The sequence below is a fragment of the Petromyzon marinus genome, unplaced genomic scaffold (genome assembly GCF_048934315.1).
Source record: "Petromyzon marinus isolate PM22_M1 ecotype Great Lakes invasive population unplaced genomic scaffold, UKy_Petmar_22M1.pri1.0 PM_Scaffold_19, whole genome shotgun sequence".
Lineage (NCBI taxonomy): Eukaryota > Metazoa > Chordata > Hyperoartia > Petromyzontiformes > Petromyzontidae > Petromyzon > Petromyzon marinus.
The window spans coordinates 499573-521725 of NW_027423157.1; the positions used below are offsets into that span (position 1 = coordinate 499573).

The 22153-nt window shown below is 46.4% G+C and overlaps 1 protein-coding gene and 1 pseudogene across 1 annotated transcript; both read left to right on the forward strand.

Moving 5' to 3' along the window:
- Nucleotides 1-3618, forward strand: part of LOC142922857 (exosome complex exonuclease RRP44-like) — a 71290-nt pseudogene extending 67672 nt beyond the window's left edge.
- Nucleotides 3619-7711: 4093 nt separating this feature from the next.
- On the forward strand, nt 7712-11987 carry LOC142922858 (exosome complex exonuclease RRP44-like). The gene is made up of 6 exons (XM_076063800.1): nt 7712-7785; nt 8455-8519; nt 9172-9256; nt 10105-10232; nt 11298-11384; nt 11789-11987. Exons 2-6 carry the CDS (start codon nt 8464-8466, stop codon nt 11985-11987), a joined length of 555 nt encoding a protein of 184 aa, XP_075919915.1. The 5' UTR covers nt 7712-7785; nt 8455-8463.
- The last annotated feature ends 10166 nt before the right edge of the window (nt 11988-22153 follow it).

Consider the following 22153-nt stretch of genomic DNA (forward strand, 5'->3'; position numbering starts at 1 on the left):
ATGTGTTCCTGGTCGGATATGCATTGGGCTCTATGATACAGAGTCTTGATGAGAGAATTCTTCTGTGATGGATGGTGGTGGGAATCCGGTTTCAGATAAGCATCCGTATGGGTAGCTTTCCTGTAGACAGAGTGGCTCATTGAACCATCAGGTCTCTTTTTAATTAGGACATCCAAAAAAGGTATCTTGCCATCTATTTCGACTTCCATGGTAAATCTGATGGCTGGGTGTATGGAATTGATGTGGTCGAAGAATTGGTCTAGAGCAAGCCGGCCATGTGGCCAGATGACAAAAGTGTCATCCACGTACCTCTTCCATAAGGTTGGGCGCAGAGTGGCAGTCTGGATGGCGTCAGTCTCAAATTTCTCCATGAAAATGTTAGCTATAACTGGAGAAAGGGGGGAGCCCATTGGGGTGCCCTCAGTTTGTTTGTAGAAAGTTCCATTCCAAGTGAAGTATGTATTGGTTAAACAGTGTCTCACCAGGGGGGGTACCTCAGTGTTTAGTCCTTGATGAAGCAAGTCTTCAATGATTGCAATGGTGTCAGGTACAGGAACCTTGGTGAATAAGGAAACTACATCAAAACTGATAAGCAGGTCGTCTGGGGACAGGGAAATACCCTTGATTGTCGATACCAGGTGAGTCGAATTTTGTACCACAGAGGTGGTCTTTCCAGTGAAAGGACGCAGAATTTCAGACAAAAAACGAGCTAGTTTGTAGGTGGGGGAGCCGATAGTAGAGACTATGGGACGAAGGGGTGTATCTACTTTATGTATTTTTGGTAAGCCGTATAATCTTGGTGGCCTGGCAGCAGAAGGTTTCAACGAAAACTGTTTAGATTGATCAATTAATGCGGTTGAATCAGAAATTATTTTGTTGGTTTGTGTGACGAGGCTGTTGGTGGGATCTCTTTTTATTTTTGTATAACTACCATCGTCGAGTAATTCTTTAATTTTGTTGTTGTATTCTATTTTATCCATGATGACAGTAGCATTGCCTTTGTCAGCTGAGAGGACTACAATATCATTCCTCTTTTTTAATTTATATAATTCAAAACGCTCATCTTTGCTGAGGTTGCTAGCTGGCATCTTAGCGTTTTTGAGGGTTGCAGCGATTTCAGATCTTGCTACGTCTGCAGCGATGTGACCCAGGCCCCTGAGAGCAACGTCTACTTGGGCAATTATATCATTAACTGGTATGTGTTTAGGTGTGACTGCAAAGTTTAGACCTTTAGCTAAAACGGATTTCAGACTATCGGAAATAGAACTGTTACTGCGATTAATTACGACTTTGTTAACGTCTAACTATAAATGCACCGTTTAAAAATAAATGTATGCAAACCAACACACCTGAAGACGACCGTTTGAGTTATGTTCGAAACGTCGTGAGAATTTTTTATTGTTTTATATATTTTATTATTTTGTTGTTTCCCTTCAACGTGACTTTACCGAAAAAAAAAACTAAGATTATAGTTTTAATATAGTTTAAACAAAGAATAACAACAAAAACTCAACCACTTCAAGAGAGACCTTAAACATAATGAACACCGTGTGACCAGACAACAATCCACATTAGAGATGCTGTTAGCTTGATTTTGCGTTTATTAAATGACTTTACATTACATTACTTCAAAATCAAGTCAGGAGTGCTAATCATTTCATACTATTTTTGTATGTACGTAGGGGTTATTTGACCATACTTCGATGCGGGTTGGTGAACGGGGGGGGGCATAGATCAGGAGCATAGAAGGACAGGACAACAGTTCATTTTGCTGTACTGTGCTCTGCTGCCTGCCATTTTGGCGCAGAGCCTATACCACCTGTTATGCATATCCAGGCTCAACACGGTGGCGCTTCCACGGTCTGAGCTCCTTTTTAATGTTTATTTTAATTAACTTAATTAGAACTCAAGAGATCAGGACACGTATCATTTGCGAGAGTGACCTGGGTCACAGGGGGGCCTCTATATTGAAAACTAATTTCTTTAGAACTGCTTTTTGTATTTAGATTGTTGTCCTTTCCGCGCACCTCCGATTAGCATGGTTGGCTGTGTACGGTGCGAAATAAGTTCTACATGCATACATACCACAGTGACAAAATGCAAAACATAATAAAGTACAGCAATGAAGTTAATTGAAATTGGCACGAAAACAACTGTGGTTTATGAAAAGTCGACAATATTGCACAAACATAAAAAAGTGTTAGATATTAAATCGCATGTAGTGCAAGTTGGCTTGGGCAGATTATTTATAGGCTGATCATTGCACAGTTATACTTATTAAAACGTTACGTAAACATTAAACACATATAGGGTGACTGATGTGCTAAGCAGGTAAGAGAAAATGTCAATCAGTGAAATCATAAAGAATCGAGAGATTAAGCATCAAATTGTGAATTAGATGAGAGGGTAACCTTTGTTGTAGATAATATTGGTCGCAAAAGCTTACGCGTTTTTTTTTAAACGTGTGGTATCTGATGGGCGTGTTCCGGTTGATTCTATCAATCGCCAGAACTGTTTTAACTTATAAATATTTACGGAGGACTCGTCACTATGATCTTTTGTCATTTTAACAAAGCGTCAATCTCATTATTGACATTGATGAGACACAGCATGAAACCACATCCGCAGGTTAAGCGCTATTGTTTTGGATTGCTCCTTCCCCTTCAAGCCAAATTGTATTGTGTTATGCAGTGAGTTGGTTAAAAAAATAGTTATTTCATTATTTCAGTGTGTGAGAGAGACGCTACTGTGGTGAGTGCTCATTTGAGTTTGCGTTGTCATCTCCCGGTGCTATCCCAGCTGCTGCTGCTGTCGTCGCTCTTGCTTAGATTACGCAACACGATGTTTGTCCTTTGTTTTGGTCTCCAGCTGAAAGCCGAAAGTGGGAAGATGCGTCGGCCCACTGGCAAAGTGGTCGGCATCATCAAGCGGAACTCGAGGCCGCTGTGCGGCATGCTCATGCCCAGCCCAATCAAGGAGGTGGGCTGATCTGCATGTGTGTGTGTACGTGTGGGGAGCGGTGATGTAGCGGTTAGCGCGCTGCGCTACGAATCCTGGGACCCGAGTTGGATTATATTTATCGCTCATAACCAATAAACAGCGCCAAATGTCTGAACCTGTCTTGGGCCCTTCCCTAGGTCGACTCGGCCATAAATGAGTCTCTGATGTGGCATGTAAACATCAGCGCTGTGGAGACAAAGGCGGTCGGGCATGGTGCTGGCCGTACCCACCCCGTCGTTTGCCGTACCAGCTTGAATAGGTGTGTGCTGACGGCACTTGCCCAAACAGTTTGTTGAATGCCTTACTGGGGGCTCTTTGGGCGTGTTGCAGGCCACCCGCCACCTGTTCACGCCCGCGGACCGCCGCATGCCACGAGTGCGGGTGGAGACAAGACAAGCAGCGTCCCTGCAGGCCCACCGCATCGTGGTGGCCATCGGTGGCTGGCTGCGACACTCCCGCTACCCGAACGTACGACTGCACCGTGACGCCCCGGATGCCGTGACACCTCACCCGTCTGTCCCGTGGTCGGCATCGTCGGGCTCATCCTTCTGTCACTTGACGCGCGGCCACGCGGCTCTGTATGCAATACAGCCGTCGAACCCAAAACACGAACGGTGACACGGTGAATTGGAAGTCAGGGTGGATGAAGTGGCACCACTGTGATATTTTTTTGTTTGAAAGCATGGCAAACTCACCTGTGATTCAACCTAGGTTATTAAGGTGTTGTAAGTTGATAGTCTCAGCCCAGTCACCAATAACTGCACCAAAAACGATATTAAATTTGGTCGTGCACTTCGATTGTTTGATTTCCATCTCTGAGAAAACTACTGCGTTTGACTGCCATGTGATGAACATTACTTTGATTGGCAGAGTGGTTGGAAAAGCACTGCCCCCCTACAATTTGGACTGCATTTCACTTCAATGGATCTTAGAAGTAGCTCTGTTATGTCTGCTCCTGTGGGTCGTCCTTGACCACGAAGGGTTTGTATAGATTGCTTGTCTTGTGCGATACCATTAACACAATGAGAAACAAAATTGGTGAAAAGTTAAATATATTGTTAAGATGTATTCTTTGGGTTGTATCTTTGTTTAAACAGATGTCGGTTAATATTCTACATAATGTACGTTAGGTACAAGGTTGGCATTGTGGTTGTGCTTTTCATACCTATTTGCCACTGCACAACCGAGCGACACCATGGCTGGCACGGTTTAGTAGGCTGCAGGTTGTTTATCCACTGCAAAAGCGGATCCATGCCATGGACGGTCAATGCTTTGAACAAGGCTAGGCACGTGCAGATGACGCTGTGGTGCCACGTCCCCGCGGTGTACTGACTGCCGTCACACAATTAACGTGTCGCTAGCCCCGCCCCTGGCCCTGCTCGGCCCCCGGATATATTTGGATGCCTTGTGGGGCCAGCATACTACGGTTTGGTTCTGGTTCGACACGGCAAAAAGCCAGTGGGTGACCACAGACACTTCGAGAGATCTGCACTGTCTGGGTTCCAATGTACCAGTGGAAAAGGGATACCGGTGACGATTGGCCACGTATGTGCATATGCATGTTGAACTTCTTCCGTACCATACGTAGACAACCGTGCTAATCGTCGGTGTGCTTGTGCAGGGCCATTTTGTGCGCTCTCTGGGCGAATGTGGGGATAAGGAGACGGAGACGGAGGTGCTGCTGCTGGAGCACGACGTGCCACACCAGCCCTTCAGCCAGGCCGTACTTGCATGCCTGCCCCCTCCCACGTTCAGCATCACAGCAGAGGTACGCATGAGACGTGTGACGATATGTCAATTCATCGATTGAGTTCAATTCTTACGCCTGCGGTGTGTTGGTGTGTTCGGTCGTGCATGTGAGAATCCTTTACTTCAATGTTCTTTATTACAAGGCCCACGGGCCACTGGTGGCCCCTGGGTGGCCTTTGGTGTGGCCCATGACGTGTGGCCCCCGAAGTGTAGGCCCCCGACAATAGACAAATGCGAAAACACCCCCCATCATCATAATCGTGCTGTCAAACCGCAATAGTTTCAAGATGTTTGGCCTGCGTAGAATACCTTCTAGAGGACCTCTCTGGAGCTCTCCCTCCAGTCGAGGTCCTTCCGTTGCACTGTCATGAACGAGAAGCCACGGGGCTCTACGCCTTTACCGCAGACCGTATATAGAAAAGCCGTCGACCTGAAAGAAAGTCGATGGCTCGGACACATCATCGTAAGAAGAGAGGAAATTCACATCGGAGGAATGAAGGCGATGGACTTATGGAAGCACCAGGGCGGAGACCCGAGAGGCAGGCCTCGAGAGATGCGGATCAAAGTGGTGAGCCAGGATATGGAGGACTTTGCAGTAGCCGTGGAGATGGTCCAGTACATAAATGAATGGAGCAAGGGGACTACAGACTTTTTTCCTATAACGCTGTACTTGCGTTCCTGAAGAACACCGAATTGTGGAAAAATTGCATAATAAATAATATAGGGTAAAGCACAGTCCGCGATAACACGTGAGATGCGTACGCAGGCTTAACAAAGACTTCGGGTACGTGAGTAGCATCTAGAAGCATCCAGAAACATCCCGCCTTGTGTGATGCTACACCGAGGCAACCGTACAACCGCTTATTCTGCCTCGCACAACGCAGTTCTGTTCACTCGATCGCCTTTTATCCAATTCGCATCCATGTTATGAAAAAATGTGTTCCCTAATGCATTCATCGCATTATATCTAATTCACGATATGAAAACACGCAGAGTTATAGGAGAACGGACTGTACTTTCAGAATATTCAGTCGCCTATTGAGAAGATAGAACGCCATTAGAATGAAGTTGGTTTACCCATGTATGGCTCACCCTGTGTTTTGTTTGTTGTAAGGCAGCGTTTTGGTGAACCTGGTGCTGTGTGTGTCCCGTACAAGGACCAGGCTGGCAGGGAGGACCTTCGTGCGTTGTCCATCTGCAGTGTGGATCCTCCAGGCTGCACAGACATCGACGATGCCCTACACTGCAAATCGCTCGACAATGGGAACACCGAGGTATTCATTTGGTGGTGGTAATCGTGGTCACGGTCGCGGTAATTCGTGCCTATTCCTTTCATGGTTTTGTCAATGCTAGCGGAGGTTACAAGGGGAGTTTAAGTGGCACAATGATAAGTGCACTGCACATTCATCCTGTCAAGCTGGTTTAGTTCCAGTCATGGCTAACACCGGTACAGAGTGATATCTAAAAAAAACTGCCCAAGTTCTCCCCTTCACCTCCTGCATTGACCATCGTAACAAAGCAAGGTCAAATGACAATCGCAACCCATTACGGCATGGAGAAGCCCTCATCCTGCAGTGGATTGACAAAGGGGTGGACAATATTCCTGTTATTAAGTTTCCAAACATTGTTGCCTTAGTGCCCGTATTCTTGGTCTCTGCTCGGCTCAGGACTGACTTCAACATGGCTTGGTTCTGGCTTGATCTGCTCCGTTGCCTCCAAAGAAGTATGAGTGGCTCAGCTGTGCCTTGGCTCAGGCTCAGCTCACGGAAATTCTGAGCGTGGCTGGGAGCATGCAGAGATATACGTGGAGGCACAAGGGACACGGAGGCTCAGGGCTGGAACCATGCTTAGAGGCAGCTTGGGTTTTAAGCGTTGCTCTGATGTGGCTTATTGAGAATTAGAATCAGAATATTTATACTGGAGGAATCCAATGAGCTATAAAGATATTTTTCACATGTCCAGTAGAGGCGGGTAAGAACGTTACAACAGCAAACAGTACAAAAACATAATAGTAGTGCAAAGTACAAGAAAGATCAACAAATAACCCAAACACAAACAAATACAACTAAACCATCCCCATCTTACCAGGAAAAGCCCACTGAGGTATTGATTTATTTTTGATTAGTGACCTGGCCACAACTGAATAGCTCAACAAAGTGGCCCATCATTTGGACATTTATAGCAGCCAAAATAATAGAAATAATCTCAATGCATGTTGCGCGAGAGCCAAGCCTGAGCCAAGCCATGGCTAAGACCCCACTGGCCTAAGTGTCCACGTCACTGGCCGAATGCCTGGTTCACAATGAATGCACCAGGTAGTAATGGGTGTGCATTTCATTTCACATTATTGTGCTTTGGTTGGAGTGGCTATGGTGGAGGTTATGCATGCATGTGGAGTGAGCGACTTCCGCCAGACGTCTAGTAGAAGGCGTCTTATTTATTAAAAGCACACAGGGCGATACACTTCGTAACGCGGCAACACCTAGGCTGTACAAACACGCAGCCCATTTGCGTCCTGCGTAGCTACGCTGGCTGGTTGACGAGCGTAGCGGCGGAGACAGAGCTGCTCTTGCAGAAGAACCAGCCACGTGGTCGGAGACGAAGAGGTGACGACCGTAGCGACGCAACCAGGACCCAGACCCCATGCTAACAGCCCCGAAGTTCTGATTCGGTGCTCTTTATATCTGCCTGGAGTGGCCAAGCTCCACCTCTGGCCACGCCCCCTTTCTAGAACCTTCTAGGCCCTTCGGGATGGTTCCCGGAGCTTCTCGACTGACTCCGCCGTTGACCTTTACCCCAGATACGCCCCTTCATAATAAGGCATTATGTAATGCAGCTATAACCTTAATTACCCTTACAGGCCGGCAGGTATCACCCTGTCATTACACATCCATGCATGTGAGGGTGGTGACGGTGTGTTAATGTGTGTTCTAGGTTGGGGTACACATCGCCGATGTGAGCTATTTTATCCGGCCGGGGAATGCCTTGGATGAGGAGGCATCTCTGCGTGGTACCACAGTTTACCTGTGTGAGAAGGTGAGATGTGGATTTCTTCTTGCCACAATATCAAGTGTTTTACGACCCGACGATTTCATCCTTTCATTCTTAACTTTACGACATGATGTAAAATATTACGATGTAACGATCATCGCGGTACCAGTTTCCCCACAACTTTGTAATTGTATTTGACATTTTCACCACATTTTTTTGCGTGCTTTTCAGTACTTCCCGTATGAATAACGATAACTTAAAAATGAATTAGAATTAAAAAAATGTGCAACAACAATGCTAAATATCTCTCATGATGTTTTAAACGAGGTGATTTTTGTGGATTTCTTATAATATGATGTACCGTGACATCATGAGCGGCAGGCTATCGGCGCAGTGGTAACACTCGTGCCTTGCAGCAAGGAGACGCTGGGTTTGATTACTCAACTCTTGTGCCTTTTTGCTTGCAGCTTTGTTTGTTCTCCCCCCTGTTAGTGAATGGGTTTCCTCTGGATTCATCAGATTTCCTCTAAATTAAACCCATACAATCTTAACTGGCATTCGCGAAAACATCCCCTTGCTGAACAGTTACCTGCAGGTGACTTAATCATGTGTGGGTTTGCTTGCAAAACACTCGTTGAGTTGGTGCATATGTATTTGCCAGATTGTGTTTATTGACAGAGAAGTTGTTGCGTTTATGTGTTTGTGCGCCTGCAGAGGATTGATATGGTGCCAGAGTTATTGAGCTCAAACCTGTGTTCCTTGAGATCCAACGTCGACCGGTGAGATGCACCAACAACTGTGAACTCGCGAGTGTGCACATTGCAACCCATACTCAGCAGCTAACGTGCGTTGTTGCCAGGTGCACATGTAATCCCATGATGCGTGGCACTGTTTAAGTGTCATTGTACAGATCCACACAAGCATGTGTACATGCATAAGCAGCCAAACCAGGATGGCACAATGGTAACACATGTCTCACAGCAAGAATGGCCTAAGATTGATGCCCGACTTGGTTGCCTTTCCATGTAGATTTTGTATGTTCTCCCCCTATTTAGCATGGGTTGACTCCAGGTTATCAGGTTTCCTCTCATCGCTAACATAAACGTGTTATTACTACTATGATCCTTAACCATGGAAAGCCTCACTGAATCTCATAACTTCGGGAGGGTACTGCAAAGCTTTTGCAGTCGAACAATAGTTGCTACATATATATTCCAGTTGAGTAATTTGTAACAACCCAAACCGGTATTTGGCCAAACATCCCGCTGCTGAAAGAATGACTCGACTACCAAAAACTTGGCAAGACCCTCCTGAAAAAGAGTCTCGAGACTTTGCGAGGCTTTCCTGAGTGAACACCCTGCACCACTCCAATGTCGACGACTCTGCCACTCGACGGTGAATGGCGACGGTGCATGTGCTGTGCGCGTGCAGGCTGGCGTTCTCGTGCATATGGGAGATGACTCCAAAGGCTGAGATTGTGAGCACACGTTTTACCAAGAGCATCATCAATTCCAAGGTGATTCCCCCCCCCCCCCCACAGACGTTCAGTTTTTGTAAAACTCTCGTTTGCTTTCACGTGTATTGTATCGGTGCCTTGCTATGTTAGTGCAGTTGAGGTTTCCGGATGGCTGAGAGGTCAGAGCGTTGAGCTTGCACCTCTGAGTTCACAAGTGTAGCGAGATGAAACGGGTTCACAAGTGGTAGTATGTATGTTGAACTTCTTTTGCACCGTACGTAGCCAACTGTGCTAATCGGAGGTGCGAGGTAGGACATGAAAGTAGTGAGTTGATGGTCTCTGTCCAGTCAACAATCACTGCACAAAACACAGGTTTGTTTTTTTAGGTTAGATCGTGTAAATATGTAAATGTGTCATTAAACCCACCCCCACCCGACACAGCCAACTAATAAGGGTTGTCACGTAAACAGAACATGCCAATTCGTCACGAGTACAGCACACCGGTGTGTTGTACCAGTGACGAATTGGCCACGTTCTGTTTATGTGACAACCCTTACTAGTCGGCTGTGTCGGGTGGTGGCGGGTTTAACGACACATTTATGTATTTACACAATCTAACCCAAACAACCTGTATTATGGATGATATTGGTCACGAAAGCCTACGTGTTAAACTCACTGCACGAAAGATCACCAAATTACATTGCACTAAATTTGGTTAAATTCCAGCTTTGAGAATTAAAAAAATATATATCAATTTTACTTTCTTTGGGTGAGCGTAACCCTCAGTGGTCATCGGGAGCCACGTAGACATCTGTTGAGTTCTGGCTTGGGCTTGGATCAGGCGTGGGCATTGTGTAATTGCGAGGACCCCATGGTTCACCCGTGGTGTGTTCATCGTATCCCCGCAGGCGTCTCTGACGTACGCAGAGGCTCAGCTAATGATGGACGACGCTGGGCGTAAGGATCCGGTCACCAGCAGCTTGCGTGGCCTCAACTCCCTGGCCAAGATCCTCAAGCAGAGGCGCATTCAAAACGGGTAACTCATTGTCAAGATCCTCATCCCCTCCACCGCCACTGGAGCGATGAGCCGTATTAATGTGTGCACCGCATTTAGTCGATCGGCAGGTCGCCTGTGGCGCGGTAAAGTGTGGTTACTCCCGTGTCTTCTAAGACATCCGGCCAGCGTGGAAGAGTAGGCTAAAATACATTGAGAGGGACTGTAAAAGGGTGTATCCCTAGAGGGGCCGCCTCTTATGGGAGCCCCCTTCTTCCAGCAGTGGCTTGAGCAAGCAATTGCAAGGCTACACCTGTTGCTTTTTTGACCCCATGATGCATGAGGCTTGGGTGAATATCATGCACAAACAAGTGTTACAGGATTCATACTCTGGTTTTTTTTCGGTAAAGTCACGTAGGTAAAACTATAAAATAAAATAACAACTAAATTAAATCACGACGTTTCGGGCGCAACACAAGCGTCCTTCTTCAGGTGGGACAACCACAGCCAGAAACAATTGCTGAAGTGGGCAAAAAAGGGCTGTTGTAACAAGAGGCTATATAGGTAAGAGAGTGGGGGGGAGCAAGGGGGGAGAGATAGAGATGGGGGGTGTGGGGTAGGGGAAGTGGGGTGCTGCTAGAGGGATTAAAGGGGCGAGCACGGCAAAATGCCGGGGGGGGGGAAGTGAGTGGGGCTTGGAGTGGGAGGCTGAAGAAGCTGGAGATGCGGAAATGAAGGCAACAATAAAGAAGTTAAGGTTTTACCTGGTTAATAACATCCTTCTAGATTGGAGTGTTACAGGCTGCTGCGGGGCTACATTGTGGGCAATAGAGGACAATGCAGTGACATAAATTGTTTTACTCTTCTTAATGCTCCCATGTCTGTGCTCCCCCACCTTTGCCAACGCGTACTGACCACCACGGTTAAGTACGGTAAAACCACCCCACGACCCGTATGACATGGGGCGGCCCTCATCCAGCAGTGGATTGACTTAACGAGCTGTGCATGTTCAACTCAAATATCTGAGTTTGTGAAGTGTCTTATATTAAGATTCTGTGTTGTTTTGGCTGGACATGATAATCGCTCATGTCCCTTCTCCACCCGTAGGGCATTGACTCTGGCATCCCCTGAGGTCCGATTCCACATGGACAGCGAAACCCACGACCCGATCGACCTGCAGACCAAGGAACTCAAGTGAGTCTCGTTAACAAGACACCTCCCATGACTGCGATCCGACTGTTGTGCAGATCTCTCTATCAGAATCAAAATATATATTTCTACTGGAAGAATCCGATGAGCTATAAAGCTCTTTTTTCACAGATGTCCAGTTGGGGCAGGTCACAACGTTACAACAACAAACAATACAAGCACACGTTAGGATTGCAAAGTATTGGAAAGGTAAACAAATAACTTAACCAAATATACAAATAAAACTAAACTATTTTTATCTTACCAAGTAAAACCCTGACCACAAATGATAGCTGAACAAAGTGGCTTATCACGTGGGAAATTTATTATCAGCAAAATAATCTAAGATAAAGAATCTTGACCCTTGTGGTTGATGTGTTGTGGTGGCGGAAACTGGTGCGTGTACACAGGGAGACCAACTCGATGGTGGAGGAGTTCATGTTGCTCGCCAACATCTCCGTGGCGGAGCGCATCGTAGGCGAATTCCCCGAGTGTGCGCTGCTCCGACGCCACCCGGCGCCTCCGCCTTCCAACTACGACATCTTGGTGAAGGCGGCGAAATCAAAGGTAGAGTTAGAACCCCTTTTAACGACCACCCTTGTTAACTAATCGCTTAACAACGGGCCTCCATAGAGCTCAATGTGTAGGCTTAACCGACCATTTCCCTGTTAACGACGGGCTCTTGTAGGTACAGTAAATATGAATTAATGCAACGTAGAAGGAAAACAATAAAATAAATATAAAACAATAAAATTATCACGACGTTTCGACTGCAACACAAGCAATCATCATCAGGTGTGAAAACCACAACAAGAAAATTTGAAAAAAGTGGCAGTTATTTTTAACGTTAGCACCACGGAGAGAGATTTGACAGTTTGTTCAGATGGACGAGTCCAACTATGTTCGGAAAAGAGGAGGGGGGAGACAAAAAATAATGGATGCGTTCTGACAGCCACCTTAAGCGTGATCAATCAATTAAGACCCGAAATGGCTTATCAAATCTCTCTCCGTGGTGCTAACGTTAAAATAACCGCCACTTTTTTCCAATTTTCTTGTTGTGGTTTTCACACCTGATGATGATTGCTTGTGTTGCAGTCGAAACGTCGTGAGAATTTTATTGTTGTATATTTTTATTATTTTATTGTTTCCCTTCTACGTGAATTTACCGAAAGAACCAAGAATATGAATCCCTGCAGTCACGAAAGTTTTAAATCAAAATGAATTCATGCATTTATTAACAGTGTTTATTTTAATATGATGTGTTTATAATGTTAGTATCTTTATGTATTAATATCCATTGTTTAAATATTATAAAGTACGTTTTTTGGGTGAACAAGGGAAACTTTCGATGCTATCGGAACGAATTAAGCTTTTAACACGTATTTCCTATACTCGCTTAATGACCAAATCCTTTAATGCTCGTGTTCGTGGAACCAATTACCGTCTTTAAGAGGGGTTCTACTGTCTCTAGATTGCTGTTAACCTTCCTTCAATATCATCCTCCTCGCAAGGAATTCAGAGGTCGTCGGGTGGCTCAAATTTTTGTTTGAGGTCTTTTGGTTTAACCGGGTGAGAACTCAAGAGAACATAATAGTCTCATTTGCAAGGGTCACCTGGGTCACCCTATGACCCAGAGATTACAGCTGGGACCCTGGCTTCAAAATCCAGCAGCCACATTGAACATACTGTGTTATCAAGTGTAGGGAGTTGAAGGACTCGGCTCGTTTCCCAGCTACTCCACAGAAATAAGCAACAAAAAACCATCACGATAAATGTAGTACTGTATTTAATTTTAGATAAATTCCAGCACTGAAATGTTGAAATATCAGGTCGACTTATTGTGATGAACATTATGCTCAAAATGGGTGGGAATGTGCTACCCCCTACTGTGAAGCAGAGGTGTCTTGAAACGATGTCAGTATTGGCCTGAGCGAGCAATTGCAGGGCTGCACCTTTTACCCTCATCTTGAGATGTAGCCGTATAGTTTCCACTCGCCCTTAGAGGCAGAACAACTCAAAAGGTGTGACGAACCACAGACAACGCTGGAAGGCAGCCAGGCACTGTGCCAGATGTAGATTAATCCACTTGCTGTACTGCCTTCTCCTGGCAAGCCAGGTTATGGAAACCTGAATGCCCACAGGAAGTGCGCTGAATAACGTTTTATTTCCAATACACCACAACCCTTGCTGCTTCCCCAGCACTGAACTACAAGCCACGTGTGGGATAGTCACCTCACAAACGCCGGTGTGCCCGATTTTTTTGCGCAGAACATCGAGATCCAGGTGGATTCAGCTAAGGCGTTGGCCGAGTCCCTGGACCGGGCGGCGGTGCCGGGAGCGCCACCATACCTCAACACTCTGCTGCGCATCCTGGCCACGCGCTGCATGATGCAGGCCATCTACTTCTGCTCCGGCATGGAGCCCGACACCCACCACTACGGGCTCGCCACCGCCATCTACACCCACTTCACGTCGCCCATTCGACGGTGACGTGCTCTGGCGTCAGGCACACGCGTGAAATCGACCTTCGCGATTATTGAGGGGACTATGTTGTTGTCTTGGTGTGGTCTGGGACTGTGCTTCCTTTCCCAAGTTTAGGAATTTATTCATTAATTGATGTACTTATGCAATGTTAATTTGTCATTATGGCACACCTCCGATTAGCACGATTGGCTACGTACTTGTATATCTTTTTTCTATTATTTACTTTTAGTGATTTGTTTACCTTTCCTATTCTTAGCACTCCTATCATCTACCAACTGGACATCTGTCAAAAAGAGCTTTTATCACGAATCGGATTTCTCCAGGATAAAGATTCAGATTTTGACTTATTTTTCTAAAAGGTCCTATAAACGGGAAGTTTGGCCAATTCCTTAAATGGTTGTTTGGCTTGTGTTGGAGAAAAACTAGAGGATCGGGAGAACACCAACGCCTACAAGGACGGTGACAGTGTTCCACGTGCAGAATCAAGAATCCATTGCCGTGTTGTAGCGGCGGCCAAAAGTGAATTGCAATTCTGCCATGGATCGCTAACGATTTTGTTGTGGATCTTAAATAAGAACACAGATATGAGCAGGCAGCAATTTGCATTACATCTGATGACAAATTAAAAATCCTCAACAAAGAATTAAATTCATACATTAACAAAGATAATTTCCACCAGCAGATGGTGCTAGAACGTGGTATGTCCAGAGTACAGTATTATATCACAGCGTTAAATCCATCTGAGTCATTGTTTGCGTAGCTTTCTGGTGGATCGTGAAACCCGCTGAGATCCACCAGAATGAATCGCGGTGCTTGGTGGATTAATACCGCTGCTCCGTTGGCATCTCGTGGCCATACCGCAGCCTGTATCTACTGTAAATTTAATCTTCATATTAAATAGAGGCTACAACAAATGTGAATATTGTTGTTGTCTCCCTGTACAGTTACAGATACTCGGATGTGATTGTGCACCGGCTGCTGACCGTGTGCGTGGGCGCCGACCCCACGTACCCGGCGCTCACCGACAAGCAGAAGCAGCAGCAGCTCTGCAACAATCTCAACTACCGCCACAAGATGGCGCAGTACGCCCAACGCTCGTCTGTAGCTTTCCACACGCAGGTGGGAGGCGGAAGTGTCGGCCACGTGGAGCTTGCACGGCTTGTGCTTAGGCACCTGATAATGTGTCCATTCGTCTCTTGAAAACCATTTTTAAGGTCACGAAAGCAGGCATCGTATTGTGCGTGTAGTAAGAATCAATTGTTTTCTATTCGCACGCTTACGTGTGGTGGTGCCGTGGCTGTACTGGTTGGCTACACTTGACATTGCTTTTCAGCATTCTTCTGTGTTTGCTGAAAAACCTAGTCACTTGGCACATTTGCCCATGATGTGACAACTTTATTTGATTGGCTCTGTCAGGTGATGGAGGATTATAGTCAATACAATTGACATTGTACCTTCACGATTGAACTCAAACTAATCCCCATGACATGATGCCAATAGCACAACTGGAATAAATTAGCGGGGGGATGCAGAAAAATACCTTAAATTTTGTTAAGTAATTATGGGCTTGGTAAGTGATGCGCGTGTGTCTGCTCTTGGCCACGTAGCGGTGATTAACGGCTGCTGTTGTTGTGGTCTCAGTTGTTCTTCAAGAGCAAGGGAGTGGTGAGCGAAGAGGGCTTCGTGCTGTTTGTGCGCAAGAACGCCGTGGTGGTGCTCATTCCCAAGTACGGCTTGGAGGGGACGGTTTTCTTTGACTCCAAAGATCTCAAGCTCAACGTTACCTTCGACGAGGAGGTAGGGCATGTGTTCACTTAACCGGGAGGCATTGGCATTTCCCGAACGGCTGAATTCTGCATTTAAACTCAGGACTGGCTTAATGCACTGGGACCCAAGCCCCCTGACCATCTCTGTACGATTAGGTTTCTATCAGACACACAGACACTTGGTTTAAGGTGGAAGAACGCAGTGAAATACGAAGCTCCGTTTTTTTGCCATTTGGCAGTGTGGACTATTACAGAGGAAGTTACACCGGTGGATACATTAGAGTCGGATGGCTCACAGGGCTATACCAAAATAAACTGAAACTGAATTAAATGATGTAAATGCGTTTCAAATATAAAACGGTCACAATTAAATGTGCTTTGGAAATAACTGCCATGACGGAGCCCGTATTGTCACGGAGAGGACATCACATTAAAAATACTGTAAAATCCCTCAGATCCGGAAGAATTATAGAGAAAATTTAATGCTTTCTGTAAACAATGAGAAACTCGAAGGGCAGAAAAGTACTTGTAGAATAAAAACAAATGAGGGAAATAGTAGTTGATGCAAAAAATGATCTCTAGATGGCAAAAAGCACATTTGTGACCAGTGGATCTGGTCCTTTCCAGCATGCCTTGTATGCCGCATTACATTGTCACTCTGCGTGGATAATGCACACAGCCTAATTTGGACCAGAAGCTCAAAAGGGTCAACATTTGCAGCCATATTTTAGGTATGTTCTTAACTGCAATTGTACACTCCACATAACCTAAGGGGGGTTGCATCTACTCCTTAATGATGGCCAAATAAGGCTTTAAAATTCCTTGGCTGGCCCGCACATCACGATCCCTCGGTTGGTTTGGTCATTGCAGCCATCGGCTTCTCATGCCTGGTTTTCAGCTCGCGGTGTTGTACGTTTGTGCCATTTGTGTGTCCGCTGTCACAGATTCCAGGCTACAACCCTGTGGAGTCCACCCCATGGGGCTCGCCTTCTCCCCGGCCTAAGAAACCCAGACAGCACTAGTGTATCGTGGATGCGGTGTCAACAAGATGTCGGAGGAGGTGCATGAGTGGGCACACACTCTGGGTTTTACATCTGCAGAGTTAATTAAGTGTACATTTTGCTCGCAAGCAGAGGTGAACAATTGAAAAAAAAGCAGTGGCGGTTATGAGAAATGCTACCCTGAAGTAACAGACGGTTTGGACTCTGAATTTGCAATCCAGAGGTCACCGGTTCTTCGTTCTCCTGTCGCAGCGGTTCAAATGGTAGCGCAATTTTTTTTTTTATTTAGAATTTTTACCTTGCCAACCAGTACAATCAGCCAATTAAGGTGTATACGCGTCAAGATGTATGAAAGGTTTAGGATATCTTATGCCTCACTTCTTTGCCAGCCAAGACACTGACCCCCTTGTGATGAAGGTGATTTCACAAAAATATGGGTTACTGAATCGGTGGTGTTTATTGACTAACGCAGCAGTGTCCAACCCACAAAGCACTGTGATCCATTCTGGTATATCTCAACATGTTCCGTGATCTACCAGCAATATATGACCAACAGTTACCCGGATGGATTTAACCGACTAATAGAACACTGTAGACATGCCAAGTGCTAGTGCGATCTATTGGTTTAAAATATATATTATTTATCCATTAATTCTTAATCGGGGATTTTGTTTTGCCATCTGCTATAACAAGAATTGCTTTATATTAGAGGTGTTTATTCCTATTTGTCCCGAGATCCACAATCAAAATCTTTTGCGATCATCCACACATGGATCGCGATTCACATATCGGCTACCACTGATCTAACAGTTGAAAACCAGTTTAAGACGTAGGCTTTCGCGACCAATATCCATAACACTGTTTTTTTGGGTTAGATCGCGTAATAAATATTTAAATGTCGGTAAACCCGCCACCACCCGACACAGCCAATTCGAAAGGTTTGTCACATTAACAGAACGTGCCAATTCGTTACTAGTAACATCACACCGGTGTCTTGGAGAGCAAAGCCACAACATTTACAATCTGAGTACAATGTTTCACCAGTAATTACAACCAGCTTCATCAGGCGACAGCCAGATTCGTGGAGAATCCTCGTTCCTTAATGCGCATGCATAATGTGTGTTGATTAACATATAAATAACCCAATCGGCAATGGATACCCATAGTCATATGCATTCATTGATTCCCCTCCCAATTCGCGAAAGAAGTGCTCACAAGTGATGGCTGTCGCCTGATGAAGCTAGTTAGTGCTGGCGAAATGTTGTACTTAGATTGTAAATGGTGTGGCTTTGCTCTCCAACACACTGGTGGACTGTACTAGTAACGAATTGACATGTTCTGTTTATGTGACAAACCTTACTAATTGGCTGTCGGGTGGTGGTGGGTTTAACAACACATTTATATATTTAAACGATCTAACCCATAAAACGTGTATTATAGTTGAAAACCTACAATTGTTCCAGGTTTGGCCTGTCGGAGTGGGCCATTAGGGTGGCCACTCGGAGGGCAAAGCTCTGGGGAATCCGAGCAAGAGCTTCGAAGTATGATTGTGCACGGTGACACCCGCAGGGGTCTCGTGATGGATGGCAAATGGAAGATTTTTTATCGCGAGAGGATTCCCTGCAAGGGATGTTAGGTTACTTATTCTTGTGAGGATGCCATTTACTGTATGAAGGGGCAGCGGTCAGCTGCATAGAACAGAGTATAAAATTCCCCGAGCTGTTGCTGTTTAAATCGTCGGTTTAACGGAGAATTTCACCGCAGGTTTTTTTACACAGCTGCCCCACCCCTCATCGGACTCTGTGCAATTACACAAGGAATGTTTTTGGAAAAAATGTCGGTGTCAGAAAATTTTAAGGTTTAATCGTTTACAAATGCGCATTTCGTTACAGCTTCTCTTGTCCTTTAGACGTGCAAAGATAATTTCTGACAAAATATTGACACGTTTTCAAATTTTTTCGTAAATGGTCGTAACTTTGCTCACGTATATACAGTACTTGGGCAATAATTCTGAGCTCCTGGAGTAATGGTAAAGATTTAAGCGAGTTGATGTCTTTGCGACTTTGTGTAAATGTGTTTAACATTTTTTAGCTGAATCGTATATTTACAAGCATGTACACATGAGTTATACGCGTTTATATACAAAATTAAACCGATTTATTTTCCATGCATCTTCTGTTATTTTGGTTACTTTAAGTTACGTTTTCCACTGCTGGATGAACATCTCGCCACGTGATGTTGGATGTCAGGTTTAGTTTGACCATACTTCACCATGCTGGTCACTGTTGGATGATAATAATGTCCACTTGCAATGCACCACTGCGCAGTATTCACTTGCCTTCGAATCGAGTCCTGCACCGCCGTTTCACATGCAAATTTGATTCTCAATCCTTGGGCCAACTTGCTCCTAATTAGCATGCGATTTGCCACATTTCGATCTCGGAGGTGATTAAACGCGCCGGCTTCCAGGCTTGTTGAGCCGCTCGGAGCCCAATTAACGAAAATTGTTGCCAAAGCAAAAGCGTGAGCTTGAATGTTTGTCCGTGTTCTTTTCAAACCACCAGTCGAACGCCGGCCTCTGTCCACACCGACCGTGCGGAGGCCCTGGCCGTCGGGGAGGCCCTCATGGTGCCTCACAGCAAACGTGGGGCCCGGGTGGGCGCGTCGACGGTTGATCGCGTACAGGCGGTGCAACTCCCACAAATGAAACATCACACCTTGCTGATCTCGTGTCCAGGAGCATAAACGATAATCACGCAAACTCCGGTCATCCTCGCAGCAGCAGCTCTTGGCCATCGAACAAAGACGATCACCGCTTCCTTCCGATATTAGAAGCCACGAGCTATGAACGACTCGGAGGTTCGAGCAACCACAGCCGAGTGGGAAGGCAGCAGCAGCCCAGGCGGTGAGCCAGCTCCAAAATCCCCCAAGCACTGAAGTTCTCGATTTAGTACATTGAAAAACACGACGGTAAGTAAAACGTAAATCGAAACCAATTTTGCCATTCACTTGAGGGGCCTTCCATAAATGACGTCACGCAATTTTTGACCTCTCGTCACTCGGCGTCACAAAAAGTCAGACCCCCCCTCAAATATGACGTCACAAAGCGCTGCCAACCCCCCAAAACCATATTTCCATTTTGAAAATAAAACAATGCTTCAACTATTGTCATTGTAGTGCATGGCGCTGCACTGATGTAGGAGTGTTATAACAATTAGTGTTATAACAATTCTATACTTAAAGTTGCGCATTTTGATGTGACATCACATTTCTCAAACCCCCCCCCCTCCCCCTCGTCACACATCGTCACAAATGTCTGACCCCCCCCCCCCCCCGAGGTGCATGACCGCGTTACCGTGTTCATTCTGTGAAGGGATGAGGAAAAGGAAGAGGGAAAAGCATCCAGCGTCGCCGCACGCAGGCAACGTGTTTATCACACAGTGGTCAAAATATAAAAATACATATATATGTAGTGGGTTCCACGGAACGGAGACTGGAGACGTCTTTAGACGCAACACGGTTTATTTGTAACTATGAACAGAACTCCCCTTAACTCCCACTATCTAGGGAGGTACAGCCTCTGGGCTAGCGTGCCCTCGCACTGATCAAACCTGGCTCTCAGCCCTCTGGCTATCTGTGCCCTAGGGGAGGCTAACTGACCCGACCCAGCCAAGGTGCGGGTCCTGACCACTGGTCCGAGCTCGGCCCGGCCCTTACAAGGACGTCGGGCTCGAGGTCCCAGGGTCCTAGCTAGGGAGGCTACTCTGACCCGACCCAGCCAAGGTGCGGGTCCTGACCATTGGTCCGCGCTCGGCCCCGACCCTTATAAGGATGTCGGGTCCCAGGGTCCTAGCTAGGCTGGTCTTCTGTTCTTCGTCTTCGGAGCACTGCCCCGAGCTGTCCCAGAGGTGCCCCTTTAATACACCTCTCGGGGGCTCTCCGCCCCCGGTACCGCCCCCTCTCTAGAACCTTCCAGGGGGCTCTGGAAGAACCCCCCAACCCCTCACCTGGGGCCTGGCTCTCTCTGTCCTTCCCCAGCTCAGGGTGGCACCCCCTATGGGCTTGTGCCCGCAACTGCAGGTAAGTATACCGACGGTATCGGATGTGCATTTATTACGCTACATCTATGCGAGAGAGGCTGTGGACAAGAGTCTGCTCTGCGGGAAGCAAGCATTGCCATACGAATGAGATGAGCTCGCGTTCGATGCGGGCAGTCTTGAGGACGACCGTCGACAGGCACGCGTGGAGGCACGCCGTGGTCACAGCGCAGCGCCGACTCGTGTAGGTGGTGATGGCCCAGTTGTAGAGAGGAATGCCGGAGCTTCGAGCAGATGTAGCCGAATGTAGGATAGAGCATCTTGAGGAGCGTTGCCCTCGACCCCATCCGGGAGGCCGTATGGTTTACTTGGCACTTCCGTCCCTTAGAGTCCAGTCTGATGTAAGCCTCCTCAGGTTCCAGCAGCCTGGCTTCGTAGGTCTTCATTGCACTGCTCTGCTCGTCTAGCATAGTCTGAAGGGTCATATGTGGCTGCCTCCTGAATCTTCACCCTCCTGCAAACCTTACTCGACATCTCGTTGAGGACCCGAAGAAGGGCAGTATTCTCTTAGTTTTTTTACAAAAGGGCTTGTAAGAGCTCTCGTTCCTCCCACCGGGATCTCTGGTGTCAACTTGAACGGGGGGGGGGGGGGGGGGGGGCGGGGAGACAAAGCTATGGCTTTTTTCCCAGGGGATCTGTCTTCCATGGAGCACAAAGATACAGACGGAAGGTCCCCTTGGCCTAGCCATGAGGTCAGGCTCGAGTTGCTTACTGAGGACCCTACACCTAAGTAGGCTGTGGATCGCCCTAGGAAGCTCCAAAGTAGAAAACCAGCTTTCCAAGGCCCCCTATAAAGTGCCTGAGGCCAGGTAGAAAAATAAGAAAACTATCAAACAGGAAAGCGAGTGGTTATGTTGGGTCGAAAAAGGTAATGTTCTAATGTAGGGGTTGGAGCGGTCATTGCTGCTTACTCGGCCATGACGTCACTGCAACTCGTTTGATTAACACTTTTAAAATACAAAAATCACGACGCGTACTGAACATATTATTCCGAATCGGTTTTACCACCACTACCACCATGACACAGTGGCAAGGCTGGCACATCGCAGTGCAGCTGCTAGGCTGAATCATATGAATAAATATAATCAAATCTAGAAATATCCTTTATGTACCCAGGAGAGCCACATTGAGTCTCGAGACTCATTATTAGCTCCGTGCTGCATTAAGATGTTTGGACAATTTCAAGCATCAGGGTTCGGCACGTAGGAGGAAACCGGAGAAACGCGCAAATGTTGTGAAGCTGGCTTGGTGGTAGAAGTCAGTCCAGAACATTTGGCCCCACACCTATCACTGTAACGAATCAGTGTTCTACGGGGGCATTCTAAGCAAGGACTGATTGTATTAAAATCTACTTTGATCTACGAATCGTAATGTATCAATAATGTTAACGTGTAACATGTCCCACGGTTTTTCTTAATCTGGAAGGA